At 35.1% G+C, this 27015-nt stretch overlaps 1 protein-coding gene across 6 annotated transcripts in view; it reads left to right on the plus strand.

The window, feature by feature from the left end:
• Positions 1-27015, plus strand: part of ULK4 (unc-51 like kinase 4) — a 245766-nt gene that overhangs the window by 38129 nt on the left and 180622 nt on the right. For all 6 annotated transcript variants that reach the window (XM_083825680.1, XM_083825679.1, XM_083825683.1 and 3 more), the window contains 4 exons: positions 6394-6501; positions 10089-10172; positions 18301-18462; positions 25245-25427. In XM_083825680.1, the coding sequence (XP_083681806.1) occupies positions 6394-6501; positions 10089-10172; positions 18301-18462; positions 25245-25427 (537 nt within the window). The remainder of the gene's footprint in view (positions 1-6393; positions 6502-10088; positions 10173-18300; positions 18463-25244; positions 25428-27015) is intronic.

The following is a 27015-nucleotide window of genomic DNA, read 5'->3' on the forward strand; positions in this document are numbered from 1 at the left end:
TAAATTTAAGACACTTTTAGCAGATGCTGTAGAGCTTGCAGTTCATTACTACTTACATCATTGAAAGGGAAAATGGGTGCAGGTTGAAAGGAAAAAATGTGCTCTAGCTGGGAATGAGACTTTTTGTAAGATTATGTAATTAATATAAATTTGCTTTTCTGTTGTGCGCTTTTCCAGCTAATAAACTTTATTTACCTAAAATTCATACTAATCTTTAACCTTGTATCAAAGTTTTGAGCAGTTTTATAGTTAATATTTTATTAAAAATATTTATTTTAATATATTTTTCCTAGTGAAAGGATTAATATTTTAAATCTGGTGAAAATCAATATTGTCAGGACTAGAAGTAATCTGTGCATGTGACAGAGAGGGAAACAGCTTGCCTTCCTCCTTTCAGGATATTTTATATACGTTAAAATATATTTATAAATTTTATAATTATAGCAATAATATATAATTTTATTTTACACAAATATATGATTGTGCTTATAACATAGATGAAGAATCACAACCTCCTGTTTCATAGCCTCTGTTGCAGAGGACATGTGAAGAGCTTAAGTTTGGTTAACAGCACCAGCTTGCTGTTCAGTATGACATGTTCTGTGAGCTCCTATTTCCCTGCGCTTGGATAATATTTGCTTTACTCAACTGTGTTCAGTGAACAGGGGGTAATCATAGGGGAAATGTTAGACTGTATGGTACTTAAAGAAAAAGAGGCTACTATCTGACTACAGTAAATATAGGCTTGTATTTGCAAGCCCATAAGCATTTACTTTAAGAATAGTGAGTATTCTCTGTAATGTGTCCTTCTGTAATAGTACCCCCATACAATTCTGTTAGTCTTTAAATTCTGGTAATTTAATTGTGCATTTCTTGTTATGAATCTGTTTATAGTTACTAGAATTACCCACTAGTGGATACATTTATAATAGCGTGTGAAGATAATCAGTATCAAAACTTGTGCAGTTAATTCTTTTTTTCTTTTTAACAAAGATTTAACGGTTTTTCAAAAGTCAGTCATGGATCTTATGGCTCAGATTTCTTCATACAGATCTTCTCTCTTGTTCAATAAACCATTTTTTAAATAAAAACTTCAGTTTATTACAGTGACTAGCTTTTTTTTTCCATTTTGTTTTTCTACTGCACAGGGAAGGGAAGTAAATAACTTTAAATTTTGTTAATTCAGTTTCACAACTCTTTCATTCGAGTATGAAATGAGAAAACAGTAGGAACTGGAATATCATGACTTCCTCTTATTGTTTTTGAATAAAAATAATAGTCTGCTAGTCCTAAAATTTTGAAGGAGAGCAAAGCAGAAACAGCAATTTCTGTTACCAATATCAAATATTGTTCTTTGATTTCATCTTAATTTTAAATATTAAATTCTCAATTTTAATGAATAACCAAAAAGAGAGCAGATAAACCTAGTATATTTAATATAAATGCCATTCTTCTAAAACTTAACTGAATAGTAAGGTAGAGAAATAGAATTTAGTACAAGTGTGTAAAGGAACAGCTTACTAAATGCAAAGCTTAATTTTTATTTTTTTAATTTAATAAAACATAAGATTCTGAAAATTTTAGGATTGCATACATAAGTGTATTTAGTACGTCATCACAATTTACCAATTTATTAACCATTCATTGGGAAAATAAAACTTACAGGTGCAAAACAAGATTAACATTGATATTAAATCAGGGATTTCTGCTGGCTGACGTACATCATTAAAACTGCTAATTTTGAAAAGCCTGCCTTGATTCTCTATGACAAATGTACAATCTGAGTTGCATCTTCTTCATCAGGTCTTGCATGTGAACAAACAATCAGTCTTAACTTAGGTAACGTGGTGCTTTAATGTGCCTAGCTAGTCTGCTGGGTCTGTTGACTGCAACTCATTATCAAACAGCTAATCATTTCTCTGTTGTCTAAATACTATTTCAGGGGTGTTAGCTGAATATGGGTAATGCATGTTAATAAAACAGTGCTCAAGTACTTTAGTGGTATTGATTCCACAGTAAAAATAGTTCTCTCTATATATATTTCATCACAAAAGCAAAAATAATTCTGTATAGGTATAGAAAGCAAATCTACTAAAAGAGAAAATGCTATCTTTACCTGGTCACCATGTACTACAGAATTGCAATTGAACCAACTTGACTACTACTTTATCCAGCTGATATGTCAGAAGCTTTAAAACCTACTGATAGATTTATTTCTTTACTTAAATATGAAAGTTGAGTTCTCTCTGGAATGGCAGGTTACTTGAAGTTCCTGAATAATGTCTGAAGAAGTGTTCTGAAAGTTAAAGCAGTTAATGAGCATAGCATTACATAAAAAAGTGGGAGAAGGTCAAAGTTTGTTTAGTAGATCTTCTTGTTTTAATTTGAAGTCTACATTTCCAGTTCTTATATGATTTCTCTGTACAAAGATTGAGGTTATGTTATGAAGCTATTAAGGTCAGAAAGGGAAGAAAAATTAAACAACGTTGAGGATAAAGGCTCTTCAGAGCTCTGAGGAAGAAAATGTGCTGTACTGCCAAATATATTTGTAAATTTTATTAAAAACAAAAAAGGAAAGGTACATTTAATAACCTCTAGAAATGGAAATGATTGTTTTCTGTGATTAAGCACCAAATGCCTGATTTATGTATTTATTTTTTTAATTTTATTTTTTATGGTCTGATTCACTGATTCCTGAAATGCTTTTGTGAATCTATGATGTAACTTTCATGGAACGTTGTCTTGCAAAGTCTGCTAACAGGAGACTAGTTTTCACAGGTTATTTTCTTTGAGCTTTTGAGAAATTTGTGTGTGTGTGTGTATATAGCCTCTTTCTATATAGATGCAAATGACAGTAAGGTTAGAGACTGTAATCCAGCCTTTACCTGCAAAGATATTATGCCTTTTATAAACATAAATTTCATTTAATATTAACAAAGGATACAGGAGACAAGATATTTGTTTGTCAAGCAACTATGCATTTATGAATTTTTCCTTTAAAAAAAACCCATAACATTAGATATTGCAATGAATGCAGTTATAAATCCAGAAATGTTTGCAAGTGGTCTTTATCAAAGATCTCTGGAAGATGATGTCTTGCAATAAATCTGAAGTTACTTATAAGTTGCTCATAAATATTAAGGCACTTTCTTTTATCAGCATATCCTGAACTACAAGTTAGCAATTATAAGTTGATTTTCTGGTGTTTCAAGATTATACACAGTGATCCTTTCCCAGAAATTTTTTTAGTTGCCTCTCAGTTAAAATACTTTCTATATTACACTGTTTTGCTTTGTTTTCAGTGTGGATAAGTTCAAAGATTTTTATTTTTTTTTTTTATTGGTGGATCAACATTCTGCCCCTGGGCCAGGGCAATCCCAAGTACACACACAGGCTGGGTGGAGAATGGATTGAGAGCATTCTCCTGAGGAGAAGGATCTGGGGATGTTGGTTGATGAGAAGCTCAACGTGAGCTGTCAATGTGCGCGTGCAGCCCAGAAAGCCAACTGTATCCTGGGCTGCATCAAAAGAAACATGGCCAGCAGGGTGCGGGAGGTGATTGTCCCCCTCTGCTCTTCCCAGCACAAGAAGGATATGAATCTGTTGGAATGAGTCCAGAGGAGGGCCACAAGGATTCTCAGAGATGATGCTAGCACCTTCCTATCACTGCATGTCATACTCCTAACCTTATACACCTTACTTAGTCCCTGACATCCGTGTTGTCACCTTGTTGTGGTTTGCCCTGGTGGGCTGCCTTACCCAGCCTATTGCCCACTGGTGGGGCAGCGTCAGAAACAGAAAAGACCTTGACAATGTAAGCACTACTCAGCAATAACTAAAACATTTGTTTTATCACAAATCCCAAACAGTACTATATGCTTATGATGAAAATAATTTAGCTTTATCCCAGGCACCACCGTTGCACATCTACATCTGTTTTCTCAGCTTCAAACTTCCTGATTACCAAGATTTTTCTGCTCTACGCTTGTAGCACTCAAGCTACACCACTTCCTTGGTTATGTCCAGAAAAAGGGTGTATCTGTTACTTGCTTCTGACCTACATCAGCCCAACATCTAGTAGCTACAGCATTATAATAATTCAGAAGCAAAATCTGCTGCTGTAGCTACAATGCCAGCATATGAATGTGGCTATATTTTGTCATCAGTCTTTGTGTTGATCTTTTTCTTCCAGTTCAGAAAAAATGTGCAATGTGTCGTTATAGTCAGAAGTAGCATGTGTGCCCTCTCAGTGGCCCCCTATTCAGCCCAGGCGACAGTCTGTGGCAGTGACTCCATCTCTGTCACGCTATCGTTCCCATGCTTGAACTGTGTTGGTTGAGAATGTGAGAGGGTTACAGGATACATCATGGGAAACATGTTGCAGATTAACCACCACAGGTTAACCAGATGCTGTGAATTGCTTGACTTTTCCAGGATATCAAGTGAGGTGATTCCAGATCTTAAATGTTTTCTGAAATATCAATCTCTACGGTACAGTGAGCTCTACGAATATTTCAGCTGTGTTGAAAACCAGTTACCTGAGGCATCTCTTGTGGTTCACCTGAAAGCATATGTCTGCTCTGAATAATTTTTTGTAGGGAAAGCTTCATAAAAAAAGGCAAGATTATAAAGATTGTAGTCATTTGTGCGATGGGACTTGGTCAGCTGAAGTTATTTCAGCAGTTCCTTCAGCATGCGATGAAGCTGATTCTCAAGAGAATTAGACTTAGATCCTCCACAGAAGAAGAAAGGAGCGTGAAAGGCGTGTAATCAGAACTGAAAGGCGCGTAATCAGAGCTGAAAAATACGTGTTTTTATTCATGTCTTTTTACTGGATTAATTTGAGACCAGAGTGTAAGAATGACTATTAGATTCTCAACTTAGATGCTGTGCAAAGTCTGAGAAAATCATGGAAAACAGACTGTACAAAGTAAGAGGATTCTAAGAAGTGTCACTGTTTAGACCCCTTGGGCCTGGGTTGAAGTGCAGCTGGTTTGTATTTGAACAGAACCGTAAATGTTGAGTTCCCTGAAATGAGTGATAGAGGTATGCGCTGGGTGTGCTCTGTGTACAGGTAGTACTTGCTCCGTTGGGACAAATCCCAGAAAGGTTGAGTTGGGAAGGAACCGCTGGAGGTCACTTGGTCCAACCTGTGCTCAAGCTTGGAGCTGCTTCCCAGGACTATGTCCAAGTGGCTCTCCCTCCAAGGAGGGAGGCTCCACAACCTCTCTAACCTGATAATAAAAAAAAAGACCATTTCTAAGGGTTAAATGAAATAGTATGGGCAATATTACTGCTTGTTTAACATACATAAAAATAGCTTCAAATCTCACATATATCATGGAAACTGTTGAAAACCATTGACTTCAGAGACTGTATCCGTTTACACAGCTTGTTTGCTCTAATCTCATAAGTACTTTAAAAGTGTTAGAAGTAAATCCTTTCTGATAGTGAAAGGAAATATTTAAGGGACATAGTAAGTACATTAAATCTGTATTCACTGAACAGTCTTCTATTCCTGCCCTTGCAAGACAGGGGAGAGGAGGACAACGTGTAGATAGTTCCATCTTTCTTAAATTAGAGAAACAACTGGCTGCTCTACTCTTATATGCTTGCTACATAATGGAGCATATTTGGAGACATAACTGTATCCCAGCCAGCAGATAGCATGCTTTTCAATTTAACATGTGGTACCTAGATGGTCTCTTGCTTTATTGACTGATTCCAGCATCAAACATTAAGTTTAAATTTGATCTACGTGTGTATGGGAAAGTGATTTTCTACTAAGTCACCTGCACAAGATGAATCAGAATTTTCAGTTCCTCGCCTTCTCCCCATATAAATACTGTATAGCTACTTTACCAACTTATCATTTTAGTTCTCTGTAACTAAGAGTTTATGTCCGGTTCTCACGTAGTAAGGCACCAGTAAGGCTTCATATCTCCTGATTTATTATCTACAGAGAAGACAGCATTTTGTTGTTGTTGTTGTTCTTTTTGTAGCCTGATGGTGAGGAGAACTTCTAGGTCTTCTCGAGTAAACATAGTAACAGCAACTAGCATGGTTTTTTTCTTTTTTGTTTTCCTTTTTTATTTTCTTTCTTCTGACAAATCTGCTTCTATTTCTCAGAGGAAAAGGGGAGAAGGGATAACTGGCAATTTGTCACCTATGCTATTTACTTATTTTTCTCAATGTTGAATGTATAATATGGTTTGTAATTCTTATTTTTTCTTGTCCTTCTTTCTTACTAAATCCTTTGCCAATGGCTATTTAGCATAAGTGAAGAATATGTCGTTTCGATGGCATTTCAGATAGAGATTATGTTACATTTAAGGGTACATTTTGTTTGAGAAAAGATTATATATGTTATTATATGGTTTCTTTTTATTTTAGGCAATTGTACTTCTAACCGAACTCATCAGAGAGAACTTCAGGAATAGCAAATTGAAACAATGTTTTTTACCAGCACTTGGGGAGCTTCTTTACCTCGTAGCCAGTGAGGTAAGACTGTCAAATGATCCTTACAAATTTCTTTAACAGATGTGGTGAAAAAAATCCTGTGGAATAGTAGATAAAAAGCAAGTGATTTTGCCATTTGCATTCTCAAGAGTTTCTTGTTCTTGTATGTTCTGTGATACTTTTTTACTTTTTAAGGAACATACCGATTCTTTCATATACTCCATTTGATGTAAATTTAATCACATTCTTCAAATATAGAATTTTAACTTTGTCAAGCAATTCCATCAGTCACCATAATGACTTCAGGCCTCCAAGTGGCAGATGTGAGACTTAGAACGTCTTAGCTAGAGACCTTGATTAAATAAGGTATATCAGGACAACCTGTGATATCAATAAATTAATATATCTAGTCCAAATTAGATCTTGTTTTACCATGGTTGGAGTCACAGTGCTGTGGAAAAGAAACTGGAATGATCCTGGCCAATTTCAAAAGAAATTATGGTGATAGCTGACTAGATAGCTGACTAGATTTAAACCTACAGTCTAAAACTGGTAATGTACTTAAAAAAGTTACTTATAGTGAAGAAATACTATTAATAGTGGAACTGAAGATGACAGATCTTCTAAACCCTGGCCTTTCTTTTCCTTATTTCAAGAATAAAGTAGTTTCTTTAATTTATTGGAGATGAATGTTATATCAAACAGAAGAAACCTAGCCCTAGCTTCGCTGAAGAATTTGTCTTAGATGCATCATCTGGTTGGTCTGAATGCTATCACGTTAGTTTTCAGTCTGTGAGGTCACTTTGTAAAGGAATGAAAGTACAAAATAGATCTGTATTTTGACATTTTATAGCTCAACTTCCATGTTGTATTGTCCTCATGTAGTCTCCTGTGCATGTTCCATGAGATGAAGTGGCTGCCTTTTTTGTGTATGTTAGTAAGCATCATCTTTTACTGGTTAGGCAGTTGCTAAAATCTCTGTCAAACACACATGTTCTGAGTCACAAAACATATTCTCACATTGAGAAATTGTGTTATGACAAATACGTCCACAGGGACAAATTATTTTTAGCTTTTTCCTTTTTTTTTCAGTTTTCCTTAGAAGAAAAAAAAAATATATTTAGCTTGCAATATGTCTGATGACGTTATATAATCTTTAACCACTAATAAAAACAAATAAACCTAAAACTCCAACTTGAAAACTATATATGGCAAGAATATTTTGAACTTCTTGACTTTATTTTAAATTAAACTTTTGTGATTAAAACAAATCTGTCTACATTGGCTCTATAATAGCAAAGTAATTTGAATGCACTGACCCTAACACATTTTTTTTCTTCTGAAAATGTGAGCTGGGAAATTTTCAAGTCTATATGTATTTCTGAACTTCCTAATGTTTGAAGCGTGATAGCTTGTTCTAAATGAAAACTCCATATTTCAGGAAGAACTATAGCAATGTGTTGAACTGCTTTGAGTTAGAAGTTATTAGAGAATAGAAAGAAAGATTTCTCTACACTTATGATCTTTAGGCACTAAGTCTTGGTAAAACTTCAAAAATATCAGTGTGATTTGTGTGCACTAACACTTCAGTCGTATTTTTTCCTTTTTTAAAAAAAAGCTCTTTGTAAAAAGCTTTTAATTTTTCTACACTGTACCTGTGTAGCCTCAGAATACTGTAGTGTTGTAGACATTTCATTGTTGGCTGAACTGCAGAACAGTAGCATGGAATGACCTTGCCAAGATTACACACCAAGCCAATGGTGGTATAACAGGTAACAGTAACGTTTATTCCCAGTTTATATCTTCAAACAGTAAAGCTTTTTTACACCTTAACTAACATATGAAAAAGATAACTGATTCATTAAAAACTGTACACAAGCTGTATTTTATTTTTATTTATTTATTTTTAATTTTCTTCCATTTTGATGTTTAGACTGCTTGATTGTCTTATCAAGTTGCTAAACACTTATCAATTAAGCCCTTAACTTTGGGAACATACCTAGTTTTTATTTATTTATATTTTCCCCTGGCATTTTGCTAAGTGTTTCTAGGTCTTACCTCAACATTAATATGAAATAATGATAATTTCATTTTCAATTGATATAAGCTTTTGGTAAATCATAAATTATCCAACACTTAAACTATCAACTATCTAGGTACACAGTGATTCATTAGGTTATGTTACAGGGTCTCTGTTGTTCTGTGGCTTAGAAAATACTGGAGAGTGCAGATAATCTTAGTGGACCTTTGCCATCCTAAACTTTGATATTGTTCATGTACTTGCGTATCAGATCTCATAAATAAGATCTTGCACTCTTTATATGCATTTTTCTTCCAAACAGAAGCCAAGAGCAATTAAGAGTAGCATGAGTGGACTCCAGAGAGGATGTTCTATTACTCTTAAACAATTTGCATTAAGGAAAACCTTTCAAGTTCTATGTATTATTTCTGTTAATTTCATACTGTTAGTTTTTATTAGGGTGAAGAACCTAAAGTTTAATCAAAACCAGCATGAGCTGTGAGCGAAATGTAGGAAGATCTTGAAATGTTTGTTGATATATGTAAATTTATTAAATGTAAAAATGTGTAGTTATGCTTAGGTAATTAAGAATAGTGATAAATTTAATTTTTTATTTCTAACTTGACACTAAAACTTACAGAAAGCTATTCGTATGTTTAAAGAATGGGGTTTCTGGACTGCATTGTTTCTTAAAGCTTTTTTTTTTTTAAAAAAAAAGTATATTTAGTATGTGTAGTTACAGAAAAACTGTCAAAACTTCTGATTTAGTTAGATGAATAAAATGAGAAATAGGCCAATGCTTGTTACGGCATAGGCTGCCATTTTAACTGTCTTCACTCCTAGTCTTGTCCTTCCTCTTCTAAGTGGAGGCTATAGTTTTGAAGTTGCTGATATCTCTATGATGTTAGTCTAGATATGGAACTTGTTTCGGTCAAATCATAATGATACCTGCTAAATTTGAAAATTTACAGTAGGCTACTTGGAGGAAAAAAAAAGTGGAGTTACAGAATCAAAATCATGATACAAATAGCAGTGAATCAGCCTCTAGCAGGGTGATTTCAAGGAAATATACATAAGGATCTTGGAACAGTGGTTGATAGGTACTGAAAGATATTCCATACAGTAAGTTTTATTAAAAGTTTTGTATCTCTCTGAATGACTTTGAATGTTTTCTTCCAAAGTGAATTTACTTTATTTTAGCTGACAAACAAAAATAATTTTGTTTGTTTGGTATAATTAAATTTAAGAGAAACATTATTACATTTAACAAATAGTTGTCTCTTTCTGAGGTAATCAAAATGGTTGAGAGAAGTGCAAGATCATTTTATATGTACAAATTAGAAGGAATTAATGAAACCCAGAAAGATTAGGACAAATTCTGTAATGTGTTTTTGTAGACTTTATTTAAAGTAATAAGATACCATTTTTTGTGCTACACGTGAAATAACATTAAACGGTAATACTGCCCCGCAATTTAATATATTTTCTAGCATATGGTAATTTGAAAAGTATATAATGTGAACCTTATTAAGAATGTTACCCATTTTTATGTGTGTGAGATTATTGTGATTTTTTGATTTAATCATATCTGCTGTTGGCTTCATTTCAGGAGGAAAAAAAAGAGCACCCCAGAGAATGGTTGGTTGTTCCCTCAGCAGCTTACACTGTGCTAATGAGGTGTCTTCGGGAAGGGGTAAGGCTCTTTCATTGTCCTCAATAGAATTTCTCCACTGTAATAACCCTTTAGGCATTGTGTGAGAATTGTAGCCTGCAGCACTGCAGTAGCTTGTCAACCAAGTATTGCTCTTGAATTTAAATAATGATGATAAGACCATGACCTAAGCAGGAGATGAATGCAAAAATCCAATGTTGTTCTCTGTACATTCAACATTTATGTATTATTGCTTGGTTTTTGAAAATGGTAAATAAAAATTACTGTTAGTAAATATGGAATTTATTAATGCTGTGACTTTCTTGTGAGAAGTGTTCTGAATGTTTGTAGTACCCTCTCGCAATTTATTTTTTGTATAGTTCATTTTTACATGAGGTTTACTTTTGATTTTAAAGTGGCTGATACAGTTTTTGAAAACAGCATTTTTATCTTACTGGGTTATTAGTGCTCTTTTGAGGCCCCAAAGTAGTAACTAGTTTTATTCTGTTAAATGTGCCATGCTATATTCTTAATTTTTCTTGGTGATGATTTAACTGTGTTACAAAAAGGGAAGAAAAACATGCATATCATTCCAATTTGTAAAATGAACAAGAATTGAGTAGAGGGTTGGCATTTACTGTTTATATGAGACCACTTGACTTTATTTTTGCCCAAGGCAAAGCTCAAGGCAGAAAACATGATGGAGGTTGCTGGAGGGGGGAAAGCAAGAGAAATACCTTTTTTCATCTTTTTTTTGAGATCTTTATTGCCTACAGATTGTGATTAATAGAGGAAGAGTCTAGATGCATTTTAACATCTTCAAATCTTCAGGTGATCAAGAGCACACAACTGTTTTTGTATTGTGGACTATTTGGAGCTCATAATTAAAGTAAAATGTTATTCTAGGCACATTAGTCAGAAGCTATTTAATTATAAATTTATTAATGGAAGACTTGCTATTTCTGAATATTCGGTGTAAAGGAACTAAAAGGAGATATCAATAAGACACTAATTCTTATAGAATTAAATCAATTCTTAGTCCTGAAACGTGTCAACATTTTCTTAATAATTTATATTAATACACTTTTCTTGAAAAAAAAGAATAGAAATACATTTCCCATGCAATTGCTTGAATTAATACTTCTGTAAACTTGAAGTTATGTCTAGGTGAACCAAGCACAGATTTCTACAGTTGCTGTCTGCGAAGGTGCTAGATGTTTGTAATGTTTAAGATGTTTAAGTATTCATGCTTGTTTGTGTGAGTACAGTGCATATGTGCTATTACAAGTTCCTCTGTCTCAGTTGTGGCTGCCTCGGCTTTCTGGAACAGCACCATTAGTAGAATCAAAAATATCTATAAATATACCAAGTATTTCATAATATATGGGAATGAGAGATCAACGTTCTACTTACTATTATTAACTTGCATAATGTCTTTTGCTACTTTTTTTGTACCACTCTTGTAGCAACTCTCTTGTTATCCTCCGTAACTTTACAAGTCACCCCTCTTTCTTGGAAAATTATGTTGCAGCATCTAAAACTGGCTAGTTAAAATCATATTACTGTTAGACATCTATTTGCAAGAGATTGTAGTTTCTTAAGGAAAGAATAATCAGATATAACAACAAGTTCTTGTGCCAGATGCTTTGGATTTAAGGGTAAAAGAGGAATGAGCAAAGGAAAACTGAGAAGAATTTTAAGGTAATCAATTTAATTTATGGTGTCCCTTTTAAATATTTGTTTGCTTCAAAACATGTAAGACTATTGGAGTAGATGTATCCAGGATGACAGTATATCAGACTTTTCAGTCTCATTATTTAGTGAAAAACTAGATTTCACCATCTTTAGCAGAAAATGTTGCACACAAATAAATTGATTTCATGATTTTTTATGAAAAGATTTATGCAATGTCATAAAACGGACTGAGAATATAACCAAATGTCTCAGTTTTGTTTGTTTTTTTAAACGTTTTTGAAGCTGTAAGACTTTACAATGTGATGTACTGGAGGTCATCTAATCCAAGCTCCTGTTCAAAGCAGGTCTCAATAGATGAGATTGCTCTAGGGACATGTCCATTTGACTCTTGAAAATATCTAAGAGTGGAGGTCCAATGGCCTCTCTCAGCAACCTATCTAGTAGTGGACTACCCTCATAGGAAAAAAAAAAAGTATATGATTGAAATTTCCCACGTTACAAATTGTGGCCATTGCCTCTGGAGGCTGAACAGCTCTCAGCTTCTCCTCGTATCTCGTATATTCCAGTGCTCTGACCAACCTGATTCCCTTATGTGGTGAGGATGTAATTGGCACTGTGGACAAGAGGAGGGCGCTGAATGTTGTATGCCTTGGTTCTAGGAAGGCCTTTGACACACTCTCCCACACGCCCCTTATCACCAAATTGGTGAGATATGGGCTGGATGAATGGAAGATGAGGGGTGGGGGAAAATTTGCTCAAGTGATCAGTGTTGCAAAATCCATCTGGCAGCAGTGTCCCTCAGAGGTTAATACTGTTTAATGTCTTCAGGAATGGCTGGAGTATATTCTCAGCAGGCTAGTGGAAAACAGCAAATGGATGGTAGAGGGGAGCAGCAGCAACAGGCTGGATGGCAGGGCTGCTATTCAGAAGGACCAGAGGAGACCGGAGAAATGGGCTGATGGGGAGCAAATGTCAGTAAAAGGATTTTTAAGATGCTAGAGTAGAAGACTGAGAAATTATTTTATCAGTAGGGGATCACAAGTTCAGTTTCAGTGGACTTCAGTGCTTCTAGCACAAGGTGGAAGTTGATTTTGAGTTCAGGCAAATAACAAGCGTGTTCAGTGGTGTGTCAAAATAAGGAAATTGGTGTACTCCTATAAAAGTCAATAAGCCCAATCAGACATGTTTAGCCTTGGTATAACGATACAGTTTCTCAAAAGCCATGTAATAAATATTCCAATATGTATTTACTAATATTTTCCAATATTTATTTACTAATATTTCCAATAGTGACACAACATTTCTCTTCCAGGTATCTGTGTCTAAAGTTCAACTTTCAACTATTTGTGTGCAGTCTTTAAGATAGCAGGGTCATGATTTATACATCTGCAGGTGTTAGTTCCTACAACAATTAAAATAAGATTATTTAATATACATATTCTCAAAACAGACTTCAAAGATTTTTCAGGGCTCTTGTCCTTGTTTGCCTTGGTAAAGTTTACCTCTGTGGTCAGTGGGCATTCCCGTGTTAGGAAGACGTGAAACATAAAGGGTATTCTAATTTAATATAAAGTACATAATGCTAATATGGCTACCTTTTTCCTTCCATCCATTTTACTTAGCTTATTGCTCTCTACAACTACCTGAAAGGAAGGTGTGGGGAGCTGGGGTTCGGCCTCTTCTCACAGGTAACTAGTGATAGGACAGGAGGGAATGGCCTCAAGTTGCACCAGAGGAGCTTCAGGTTGGAAATGAGGAGACATTTCTTCTCAGAAAGAGCAGTCAGGCATTGCAACGGGTTGCCCAGGGAGGTGGTGGAGTCACTGTCCTTCGGGGTGTTCAAGGAAAGGTTGGACCTGGTGCTTAGGGACATGGTTTAGTGGGTGACATTGGTCATAGGGGGATGGTAGGGGGGATGACAGGACCAGATGATCTTGAAGGTCTCTTCCAACCTTAATGATTTTGTGATTCTGTGATTTATTTGAAACACCTTTGCTAAAGTTACCCGTGTCTCCTTCACCATAAATATATCATCCCATCTCTTATTTGAATCTCCTTGTTGACTCATATTTTTTTACTTTTTGTTATCACATTGAATGTTCAACCTACTCTTAACTCAATGAGATCTCAACTTTACTTTTGCTCCTCTTCACGCTTACGTTCCAGTCAATCCTCTCGTGTCTGCTCCCACTGTTTTCTCCCTTATGTTTGACCCTTGTTCCCCTCAGATCTTCTTAAGCATTTTTTAGATAGTGCTCATGGAACTAATAGTCCTTCCCATATCCAGACTGCTTTTTCATATCGTTTTTCATTTTCCTTGTCTCACTTTGGCTTGGATTATGTTGCTGTGGCCTCAACCTTTCCTGAGACTATCACGCTGAACAGTGGAGTCAGAGACTGTGTGCAGGCCTCCTTCTAAGCCCGTGTGAAAGCAGCAAGGATCTATTGAAACAGCTGTCAGGAGCTTGGTGTCCCTTTCTGCTTAAAAATGGCACGTAAATATAGGATACAGTTATAAACAGTTTTAGTAATTGCTTTGTAGAACCTGGAAAAAAAACAAACAAAAACAAAACACAATACAAACAATACAATTGCATGGGTGAATTAATGAATACAACTATAGCTAATTTACTGACTTTTAGAAAGTAATAACCCTGTCATTTTAAGAAAGGCTGTGGAGAAAGTATTTGAACCAGAAATAGTGAATGAGGTTGCAAAGGTTAGTTTTCTCTCTCTTAATGTGTTTTTCAAGGTACTGTGTAAGCGGGATTTTTAATAAATTAGATTTTACCAATAAGTTATAATGGTGGACCTTTCTCTCTTTTATGTGGACTTCTTCCTTTATGAGGGAGCAAGATATAAATCAAAGATTTTTGGTTCTGAACTGATAAGAACTTTTAATAATAAAAGGTAACTTTAAGAAGTATCTTCCAATATGTAATATAAGGCAATAATAAATATAAGGCAACTTTATAAATGATTTATAATGTATATTTCTAGACAGAGCAGTTCCTTTACGGTGAATTTGGAGGAGAAAGGAGAATTTGGATGACAAGAATAGCTTTATGGTCTACTTTCTCAGAAAGTATAGGATAAATTATAGTATAAAAGTGATAGTGTGAATCATATATATTCTCACTTTTATTTCTTCTTTATGTATCAATTTTCTACTTTACTGACAGAATTGCCTATAATGTAATAGTAGCAGTCTAAATCACACATATTATTACTTCTATTTCTTCTTTAGGTATCAGTTCTCTAGTTTACTGACAGAATGTTTTTTTATTTTTTCCACAAAAGGTACTTAAAATGTTATTTCTACACGTTCCTTCTTTGTGGATGCTTTATATTGCAAATTGTTGCCAAATTAAGATTTAATTCTTAAAATTGTGAATGCTTAGGATGCTACAGCTTTACTTCATTAAATTATGTTTGTAATTTCTTTTTATTCTGTATGTTGTCTTAGATGAAAGGAAGAACTATACAGAAGTTGATTTAGAATATTGATGGAATGCATTGTTACTTCCTGAATTTTTCAGTCAGCTTTTCCAACATTTCTTTATCAGTATTACATTTTTACTAAAGTGCATGTATCTATACATAGTACAATATGGAAAAACTGTTTTTTTTTTTTTACCTAAGCTTTAAATGAAGTTATGATATTTTTATGTAGTATTGTTGTTTAATGTAGGGACAGTGTCTTCAGCACCTCGCAGACTACTAGTGCACTGTTAGCTTTCTCACAATCAAAAATCTATATATCCAGTAGATGGTCATTTCAAAAAATGAAGGTAGATCCTTTTATAACTTTAATTTGTTTATTTTTATGTCACAAAAGGAACAGAAAGACTTGATTAAAAGAAATGATCTTTTAGCAGTTTACATCTGTTTACCATTCTCATATTTTGCTTTTATACATAGGTTCCTTTTCACTGAACATCCATGACTAACTGAAAACAGACACATCTGCAAATGTTCAACATGGCTGAAAATTAGAAGCTCTATCTTTAGTGCAATTTATAAAACTAGTTGAAATCTAAAACAAGTGAAAGTAGAGTGCTTCTTTTTGATACAGTTCTATTCATGGATTTAGATTTGATGCAGTTCATGATATAGTCAAAAGTAACAGTTACATACAATCTCTTTACTTGTATTTTGAAGATCCGTTGGTTTTTTTTTTTTTTTTTCCACCACCATAGCTTATGTCCAGATAACTTGACAAGCTGCCTGCTTTAGTTAAGAGGTCAAATATTAGTTTAGGTCAGGCTTTCCTTCTAGAGAGCTAATTAAGCAGAAAATGGTGCAAGTCTTAATTATTTAGGCAGTGCTCAGGAATAGATCTCAAGAGAGTGAAGATGGACAATCTCATGTGGCAGCAAATGGAATTATTATGACAGCCTCACTGAGTTTTTAGAGCATTGTGATCTAGACCTTTTTCTAGCCAAAGAATTAGGACTATGTACTGCATTTATTAATTGTTGCTGCCTGTTCGAAGTAGCAATGGAGCCTCAGTCAGTGTTCCTAGCGATCACTTACTGTGTAAGAGAGATTGAACTTGACTATTAACCTTTCAATTATGGATTTCAAATGCATATAGTTAATATGATAAATTGGTGTATTTTTTTTACCTTAACTGTAAGAAAGAAAGAAAAAAAGACTGAAATTTGAAAGTTTAATGCACAGAAAAAGATATAAAATGAACATTATATATAAAAAAGTTCTCAGAAGCTTAATTTTGGTAAATATGTATATGTATTTAGGTATTTAATAGACTGAGATGATTCACTATGTTGCAGTAATAAAAACTGTAAAACCAGAGAAACCTGAATCCCCTTTGCTTTCATGGCTGTAAATCAGAAGTAAGTAGAAGTCAGAGTTTTATGATAGAGCATAATTGGTTTAGATGGGAGTTGGTTCTGTTATTTCTCTTACATATTTTGAGTAGAGCTGTAGTACTTTGGGAGAACACAAAGGATTAGATTTAAAATTGCGAATAAAAACTTTTTTAACAGCGCTATACCAGAGTTTCCAAACATCTCTACATCAGTGTCTGTATTTTAGAATACATATTTCTGTAGGAGGAAGAATGGCTATTGAATATATTTTTAATAAAGTGTATGTTCTCCACTTCTGGATGGCTTTTGTACCACTTTCTGAAAGGTTTCATTATCATTGCTCACAGTTGTTGGTGGGTCTGATTGTGAAGATAAATGTCAGAAATCCAAAGGGTAGTAGTAGGATGATGTGGAGATTAGTATAAGAAAGAACTCCATTAGATGTTATGATGAATTATTTGTGAAGCCAGGCTCTGAGGTAGACTTGACAAATTAAATTGGTTGTCCTTCTCATATTAAAATTCACTCTTGCTGAACTCATGAGTGCTATTTAAGACATTCTTGAAGGACTTCACTTATTCACAGTTAAAGATGGAAATAAGGTGAGGCAATGGACAGCCAAAAATACACTAGGAATGAATCTTCTAGTTTTGTTAAGGTTTTAAGTGAAAGCAGAGTCAAGAAAAAAAAGTAAAGGTTGCTTTGAAGTGACCTGTACTAAGCTTCCACTTGGGTCAGTAACAGTAATGTTGAGGAAAAATGACTGCCATGTGATTTCTGTGATACGCTGATGTCTTGCCCTTATTCTGACACGTTTTTTATTCAATAGAGAAACTGTAGTGTGTATAGTATTATGTAGATATGTAAACTACATTTGCAGACTGTTTGTGGTATGCATAAATAACTTTATTTTTTATTACAGAATCACATAGTGGCTTTCCAAAATGATTTTGCAGATAAAATGATTTGATTAGTCCTAAAAATAGCTTGAAGGATTGAGAATCTCTTAGGAAAATTTAGGAATTACTGTAGTAAATTGGACCCGATAATTTATCTTAGACTTTGGTCAGCATTGTCTGTTTCAGAATCTGAAGAAAAGGGAATTTTGGAATAACCTGACTTGTAAGAAGGCCTTTTCTTTATCCCAATAAATTGTTAGTTGTTTTGAATAAAGAGTTTACTTCATTTAATTTGATTTTTCCTAATATAACTGTACGTCTCAAACTCATGCTATTCAGAGACTATTGTAGTGATGAGTTTTGGTACACACCCACATTCATTCATAAAGCACTGATCATGGAACACCTGTAATGTAACAAAGGCTTTTCATTTTTTTTAGTGGCTACATTTAATTTGGGGTGATCATTTGGAGTGGAAAGATTTTGTATTAAATTATACTTGTATTAAATGTCTTCTTTACAGTAGGAGAGAAAGGGGGAGGTATACGATTTGTAAACATGTTCCTGTTACAAGCAGAGGTTTCTTATGAAATAACTTTGCCAAATATCAAATAAAAGTAAGAAACCACACTAAGGCAATACACATTGAATAAAATGTGGACATAGGACTTAGTTTAAAAGCAAATCAGAAACGTTACAAATATTTACATGTAAGTCTTTTATTTCCGCTTATTCCTATAGGAAGACCGGGTAGTGAATCATTTGGCAGCAAAGATCATTGAAAACGTTTGCACTACTCTCTCTTGCTATGCACAAGGATTTATTACAGGAGAAATTGGACCTGTCTTATGGTACCTTTTCACACATTCTACAGTAGATTCTTTGAAGATAACTGCTATTTCGGTAAGAAATGTCCTTTCATTATATAGAAATGTTTCCTGTTTTACTTTGAAAATTTTTTGTTCTGAAACTGTTTTGGTTTTTTTGAGCATGTTTTCTGTGTGTGTATTACATATTATATTGAAATGTACTTACAAACAACTGAAAAGTACACATATTGCAGTCCAGTTTGATTATGTTTTTCTTACTCTTTCTTGGTGTAAGAATAGACCAATATAACCTGCCTAAAAGGGCTAAAAGATGGTTCAGGTAGATTTATCAGTTAGTCAGCATGCAACATTTTGATTAAAATTCATATTCCTCTTCGTGGCAGTATCTTATGAAGATGTTGCCCTTGTTCATATTGTTCTACATTCCCTGAGATACCCTGTAATTGAAACCTAATACATCCACCCATGTTGAAAACAAATGTATTGAAAGTTCTTGCAATTAATCATTTTCTTGAGCATATGTTTTCTTGTGCTGGTAATCATGACTTGTGTTAGAGAAGTTTAATTTTTCAAGGAATCAATAAAATCTTTGTAAAATTGAAATTTATTTTAATGGTATATTTTAACTGAAGACATTTGAAGTCATCTCGTTACTTTCTGTACAGTTGTCGAGGCTAGTCTTTGCCCTGAAGAATTTATAAGTTAACATAGGATGATTGTAAGACAAAGAGCTATGACATACGATTAGAAGGTTGGAAGAAAAAGATTTGTGAGGTAGACAGTATTTAGAAGGGCTGTGAGTTTAGCCATATGTCTTGTTTACTGAACAAAAGCCTTGGCCACCAATACAGGTAATCTTTCAGGGTTGAACAGTAAACTGACTTATTTTAAATGAAACGTGATAACTGGATGCTGATTTCCTGACTTGCGCTCAGGCTCACTAATAAATTCGTTTGGGCTTCCCTGATGGAAAATGGTAAAGTTACTTCTTCACTTGCATGCACTTAGGTAATGTAGCACTGAGGTAATAAATGAGAGAGAATTAAAAGCATCTTTTAACTGTGGCTGATGAAAAAAATGGTAGAAAAATAAAAATTTTAGATAATATGTGTGTATGTATTAGATACTGAACCTCAACATGTGTTTTTGGAAAATACTTGCATGGAAAATAAACTGCTCAAACACTGGGAAAATGTGTTGTCCTTTTAGAACAGCACATTTTATTTAGTAAAATACATGTTACAGAGGCCTTTGTTCTGGGGTATCTGAATTCTTTGTAACAGCTTGGTATTAAGACTATTATGGGTAGAGGATTACCAGTCTTTAAAAATGTGAAATATATGTGTAACATCTATACAGAACATTTATATCTTAAACCTGCTTGTGAGTCTGGCTTTTAGGCTGATTTTACGGAAAGGCTATTTTTTGAGACCTTAAGCATTTGACGTATGAATTTTATGCATGCATTATGACTGTATATATGATGAAAGGCTGGAGATTAGAGTTATGATTTTCTTATTAAGTATTTAAAGAAGTCTGTTCAATCTGCTCTTGTACCACTACGTTGCCACAAGGCATGCTTTCTATCTTGTGCTTTCAGTTCTTGTCAATCATTAGACTGGGCAGTTTTTATTTGCTTGCTACTAAATCATAGCTCTTTTTCTCTCGTTCAGCTTGTCCTTGAAATTTTCCTCCTGATTCTCTGCTATCCACATGAAAAATTTTGCTACAGAAATAACCAGTCCCTTGACTTCTACACTAGACTCTTCTGGCAGGGGCTAGTCGAGCAGTTACTCCTATTTTGTGTGTTACAAGGAGCAGTGTATTTCAGAGAACTACATTCAGCCACTGATGAAGCAAAATCATTAAAGAAAATGTCAGTGGGCTTCCTTTACCCCCCATTGAAAAGTCAGTTTCTTCTTGGATGATATACTGCACCCGAGGAAGTTGAGAGCTTTTGTCTGCTCAGAAAGATGCGGGAGTTACTTCTCTTTCTCAGAAGACTCTTCTCATCAGTAAATACCTGTTAGAGTTTTTTTAGCTGTCAACTCAGAAATCAGTATCATTACTGCCGTATTATTTGCACACTTTGCCCTCAGGTGAAGTTTGTGGTGACTATCAGAAGGGAGGATTGTTGTTTGTCCCTGTCTATCCTTAGCCTCTTTGAGATCCCATACATGCCATCCTCCCAAGACTGTAAGGTTGAAGTGAACCATGGATAGACGTTTTCTTTGCCAGAGCATTTATGCCATGGGTAGCTATCCTGTCTTGAGCACCACTGGAGTTGCCTTTTATTGTGTAACATCTGATGAGAAGAGCCTCATGCATTTTATATGGAAAGTGGGAAAAATGTTTAAGAGGATGCTAAAACCTGAACTGTGTATTGTAGCCTAGATGATTTCTCCCCTTCCCGCTTTTTTTTGAGTATCCATCAACAGCTACTACTGTTTACTAGTCAGAGAGACTATTTAACTGCTCAGTTCACTCCATCAGTGCTGGCATTTGTGCGGTCTTTTCCAAGTGAGGAGGTTGAAAGTATCAGAGATTTTGGGTTGCTCTACTCAGTTCCTTCATCTCATCACTGCAGCTGTGATAGAGCAAAGTGATCTGGATGGGCTCCTTATTCAAGCAGGTATGTTAAATGCAGTGGCATGTATCGTACGTTACCATATTTAAATTGTACCTCAGAATTGAGTCATCTGGCATTCCTGGGTTGGCTCTCATTAGCCTTGCAATGATTGTCTCATTTTTGCCAAGCTCTTACCCCTTGATTTTTTTTTTTATTTTAATTTTTTACTTTTCATGCAAATTCAAAGACAATTGTCAAAGCTTACTTGTCCTCAGGAACTACTCTGCAAGCCCTCTTATAGGTGACGTATGTTAGTACCAAGCTGTGGTTTTTAAGAGGCCGTGATAGCTGCAGTTACCAGGATTCTCTAAATGAACTCAGATGATTTGATAGATGTCCTTTCTATTAATTTTTGTCTGTCAAGCCCAGGTTCCTTAGCAGTGCATGCTTTAATGTCCAGGATGGCAGTTTAAAGTGATTACCAAGTGGTGTCTGCACACTGAATTCTGCTGATGCAAAAATTTCCTCAACATCTTGTGCTTGAATACGTGCAAATCTGCAGTATAAATGTACATAAGGAGTATATAAGCAAAAACAAACAAACAAAACCCACCACCTGTTTCCAACATTTTTTCCTCTGAAGGCAGCAGGCTCACTGAAGAATCATCCCTTTCCCTTGGGTAGTTACTGAGGCTGCAGTCTTGCTAGAGGTGGGGGCTAGCTCCAGGTAAACATATTGGGGAGCTTTGAATGAAACCAGCAGGAGAGGGACTGCAGGAGTATGAGACATTCAGTCTTCTACATCGGTGGTCCAACTGCTCCATTTCTTGTTTTTCTTGTCTTGATGGAAATTATTGCTATCTATGTAGCAGATTCAAACTCCTCCTTCCACACAGATCATTTCACCCAAGTGTGCTTTTTGTCTGAAGTTGTTCCTGGGTTTTCCCCTTGCTGTTCTGGGGACTGTGCTCTTTATTGAAGAGGTATAATGAGGTATAATTATTTTGTATTGCATATGAAGTGAGATGGACCAGTAAGTTCCTAAAGTAAAACATACTAAGATGGTCCTCTACTCCTTTTGCTTCTTTGTAGCAAAACACCAAAGGAACAAAAGGGTGAACTTGGATTTATTGGATTTATTAATAAAGACCTGATGTAAATCTTGGTTATGTATTAATACTGCTGGGGTGTTTGGGCGTATAACATTAACTTTAGTAAATACTCAAATAACCACTTGATACTGAAATCTAGCACAGGTGGATCTTTTCCCAGCTGAAGTTTATAGAGATTTAAGTAACAAACTATTTTTTTTACATAGCATACTAATGTATTCTCAGGTTATATTGTACTATACAGTTTCTACGTTCTTTAAGTATCATTGTAACATACTGTTGCCATAGTTATGTAGGCATTTTTTATTCTGCATGACCATGTAAATTGAAATCAACAGCATTCTATTATGTTTTATAATGCAATCGTTCCTGCCTTGTTTAAATGTATCCTGAAGAATATTCTTGACTGACATGTATATCCGCATATAAAAATACATCTCTGTTAAAAATACATGTGCTGTGTCTTTACCTAGAGGTAGCAGGCTGTCTGCAAAGTGTATCAGCAGTGGGGCACTAAGGAGTTTTACTTACGATTGTTTCAAACAGTAATAAAGATATATGTAGAAAATTTTCAGTCTTCAGTCTCTGGAGTCAAGAAATGAGACTTTTCGTTGTCCTAACTGTCAGAGGTGGCAAATGGGGATTATGTCTCAGTATTTTTGCTCACTTTGGAGTCCAGCCTGCCTCAGGTAAATATCACAGATTTTGCCTGTAGGAAAATTATATCTTTTATTGTTTTGCTAGATTTGGAGAAGAAATAATTCGATAAGATGCCAAAGTGACATTTTGACAAGCTTAGCAGCAAGAAGAATATTTTCTTTGTAGTATATTGGAAGTTATATCCTCATTTTAAAAAATAATTTATTTAATTTTTAAGAAATAACTTCTTCTGCTACAGGAGAAGTAACTACTTGAAATATAAGCCACTTAAATGCAAAAAAAATTGGGAGAGCTCAACACAGTTGTTTTGTTTCTTGTTTTTTCTTAAATAATTGATGCTGAATAGTTTCTTTCAGAGACTTGGGTGGTCTCTGAAAGTTACCTATGTGGTAGACATGCAAGACCAGGAAGCAATGGATAAGGCACAGATGGCGTTAGGGTTGGAGCTGCTGAGAGAAAAGCTGCAGCCTTAAGTCTATGCGGAGAGCAAGGACAGAAGTTCATTCTAGGAGAGGCTCTGCCAAGGCCTTTCTCACTGTGATCATTTCTTGTTCAAAGACTGCTGCTGAGAGAGGAGGGTGGCGTGAAGTCTTCTCTTATTCTAATCGTTTCCTGATCCTTGCTCTACTGCCTTTTCACCTTTCTTCATCTGTTTTCTCCAGATGCAGATCTACTTAAGTGATTTAGGAGAATGTCTTCTATGCCCCATTGAGCTCTCTCTTCTGCTTTTCGGATGAAGTGTTGGTTTCACTCATTCAACACAGCTCTCAGTGACATACTAGCCAATGGGGGTTTAAAGCTTCACCCCCATTGGTCAGCTGGAGCTTTTCTGCTGTCTCTAAAACTGCAATACAGTCCTAGGTGGTGGATCACCTCCTACACCTTGGAGGTGATCTCGATGGCCTTGTGGCCATGGTCACCCTTTTTTGACCAGGTCCATAGCAAGGAGTCAAGGCATTGGCAACTCCACATTCCCCATGTTAGCTCACCAACATCGCTCCTGATGCTTTGGCACAGTCTGTCCCCAGGTCCCAGCAACTCACTGGTAATACGACCCTCGATGATACATTTTGTAAATGTGCATACCTTGTGCCTGCTCATTTTGAGAACTCAGACTAGAGATGAAGAGCTGGATTGTATCCCTGGGGAAATAGACCGTGCTGTAGTAAGAAACTGAGATTGACTGCCTATGTTTTAAGAAAGAAGCAAAAAAAGTGGGGGGAGGGAGAGAAAAAGCTGCAATCAATATGGTTCTGGGACCAAAAAGGACAAGGATGAATAGGAAAGATGAACAGCATCAGTAAAATGTCTGTTTAAAAACATATGTCCTTGGTTTATTATCTTTTTTACTCCGTCCTTTTTTCTTTTTTTTTCCCCCTCCTCTTAAATGGGAGCTTACTGCTGAATGCATGCAGAGTAAGCAGTAGTTTCTAAATATAGGTGGTCAGGAGAGAAAAAAGAATTGGTAATACTGAGTACTTTTCACAGAATAAAGTTGCTTTCAGAGTTCCCTAAAACCAATTCAGATTTTAATGTGAATCAAGTAATTAGTCCGTTTTCCTATCCTAACACTACTTTCAAGCCAAAGAAAATTAAATGCTATTTTAAATGTCTGAAGAGTCATATTTTCTTTAACTGGAGACCGCAAAAGCAGTTACAGTGTCTTGAAGGTTGCATTTCCTGAAGAAAAGCCGTGTTGATTTGGAGACTAATCCACCCTGGAGGTCATTTGATAATGTTTGTTATGAAATAGCTAAGTTAGCGTCCACTGAACGGGGTTTGTGATCACTTCTCTAGAGCACAGTCAGTATCTGCATTTTCTGTTAGAACTGTTTTCCTCACTGACACTTGTAAATCTGCTATTTGGAGAAGAGTTTGTATGTTAGCAATACTAAAGAGCACCTCTTAACAAATATCTAGAGCTAAAGTAGTTAGACTGAGGCAAACTGAAGCCTGGTTTTGGATGGACTTCAGATAATAAGCTACTGCATATCAGATTATGGTTAGAGAGTGTCCACCAGCAAAGAGAGAGAAGAAAGATGCCCACGCTTATGGGTGACCAGAGTTTCTGTGGTGTGTGCCATATCAGTATTTTCTGCTGCCTGTGCTTTTTTCTAGCAGTGTTATCCAATACTGCCTACATTCTGTACTGATGGAAGTCCCAAGCATGGACTATGCCAATCCATCATTATCATCCTCTGGAGAGAGAGAGAGTAATGTGACTGCTTGATGTTGACGTACCAAAGATTTCAGTTTCAGCTGCATGGGGTGTATAGCAATACATTTCAATACATTTAGAAGAATTACAGGTCTCTTAAAAAAAAAAAAAAAAAAAAAGAGAGGAAGAAGAAAAGAAGAATAAAGTAGCCTTTTCCCCAAATGTTTATCTTATGACTGAAATTGTGTGAATTCTCTGTATTCCTAATCTATTGGAAAAGTTGTTACTATTTTATTCTCTATTATTTTTATTGAGATAAGTCTCATTAAACAGCAATATTTGTTTCACTTTTGTAGGCTTTATGCAGAATTACTCGTTGTTCACCCAGTGCTTTCCAGAGCGTCATTGAAAAAGTGGGATTAACAGCTGTACTGAATTCCTTGGCAACTGGAATATGCAAAATTCAGCAGTACATGCTCACCATGTTTTCTGCGATGTTGTCATGCGGGATTCATCTACAGAGGCTGATTCAAGAAAAGGTTTGGTTTCAGATTAACAATATTCAATGGCATGGAATTTCAGTAATAGATAGTTAAAGATGCCTGTGATAGTGCTTTTGTATTTTCAAAATGTTTATCTCAGTACCACTTAAGTATCTGAATAGCTGGAAATTAGGAAGAGATCTCTCAATTTACTCAAAACTAGGAAATGCAGATTTAACATCTTACTTGAGAAAAACATTTTAAAGGCTCAATAACGTCCTCCAGAAAATGTTACTTAGAGAAAAATACCTTTTTATGTAATACAGATTATATTTATGTTGATCTTGTATTTTTGTTTGTTGAAAACAGAAATAATGAGGTGTATAGTTTTTCTTGTTCTCTGATTCTCAAGAGCTGGTACTAATGGATATATAAATTGCTACTGCAGTTGGAATTCAATCAATTTAGAAAACTCTATGACCATAGCTGATAATGGCACTAAGGAAAAGCAATAAAAAAAAGCAATGAGGACAGCTACTTGGGTGGAACACTCTTAGACATTTAAAAGAGAAAATGAGTGTCCTGAATGAATCTAAAGCTGTATTTTATCCTATCTTTAAAGGACTTTGGCTAGTTTGTACGTCAAATGTCTTGCATTTAGAAATTCACATTTAAATAACTGTCGGTTTTCTTTTTAGTGTCACTGAATAAAGTTACTAGTTCTGATGTATGTGTAATATAATTTTTGGGAGAGATGATTAAAAGCTTTCTATTTCAGTTACCAAAATATTCCATGTTTAGAGAAATAGTGTTTAATTTTTGACACTAATTCTGCACAATTCACAAACAAAAAAAATCTCTGCTTGGAGAGAATAAAAATTACAAAGAAAATAAGAACTGTAGCTCATGTTTTCATCAGACATTCTGGTGAAGTGTGCTGTAACCTGACATTCATCTTGACTATAAAAATACTTTAGGCTCGACTTGAGAGACAGTCATTTGGTTTCTATAAATATTGTTTTAGCAATAATGTTTAAATGAAAAAAAATAATCTACTGTCTTCCACCAATCTCTTCTTGCAGCCTGAAGTCAGTCATTCTCTTCCTAAAAGTCATTTCTGTTCCTTGTCAGAATTGTCAGTGTGCTTTTTGTAAATGCCTGTCAACTGGCCTTAAGCTTTCCACAGACACCACTACAACAGCATCAACAGGTGGCAAATTGTCCTGTAACGTCACAGTTTCTAACAGTGTGTCTTGGTGCAAGTTGGTGACATATTCAGAGAAGTCTGTTCAAAGAACATTCACTTAGACATTCGGAGAAAGACAGCGATGTGTAGCAAGCATATGGCTACAGCATGATGCTTTATGTGAAGAATTTGTTGTTTATGTAAGACTTGCATTGCTAAAAGGACTGCCTTTCTGATACAGGGGCTCTTAACTACTTGAATCAAATTTTTGACATATGTAAAAATAATCAACTCTGAAATTCTCCAACCAGTTACAGAAAAAATACAAAGTAATGGTTGGAACTCTGTGGCTTTAAAATTGCTGCCTAATCATTAAAAATTTGTCATAAATTTTTGTGACCAAGTATTGCAATTTTTTAGATTAGAAAATTGAAATATAGATAAATATAGGTGTTCTTC

This window comes from Anser anser, assembly GCF_964211835.1.
Source record: "Anser anser genome assembly, chromosome: 2".
NCBI classification, from domain to species: Eukaryota; Metazoa; Chordata; class Aves; order Anseriformes; family Anatidae; genus Anser; species Anser anser.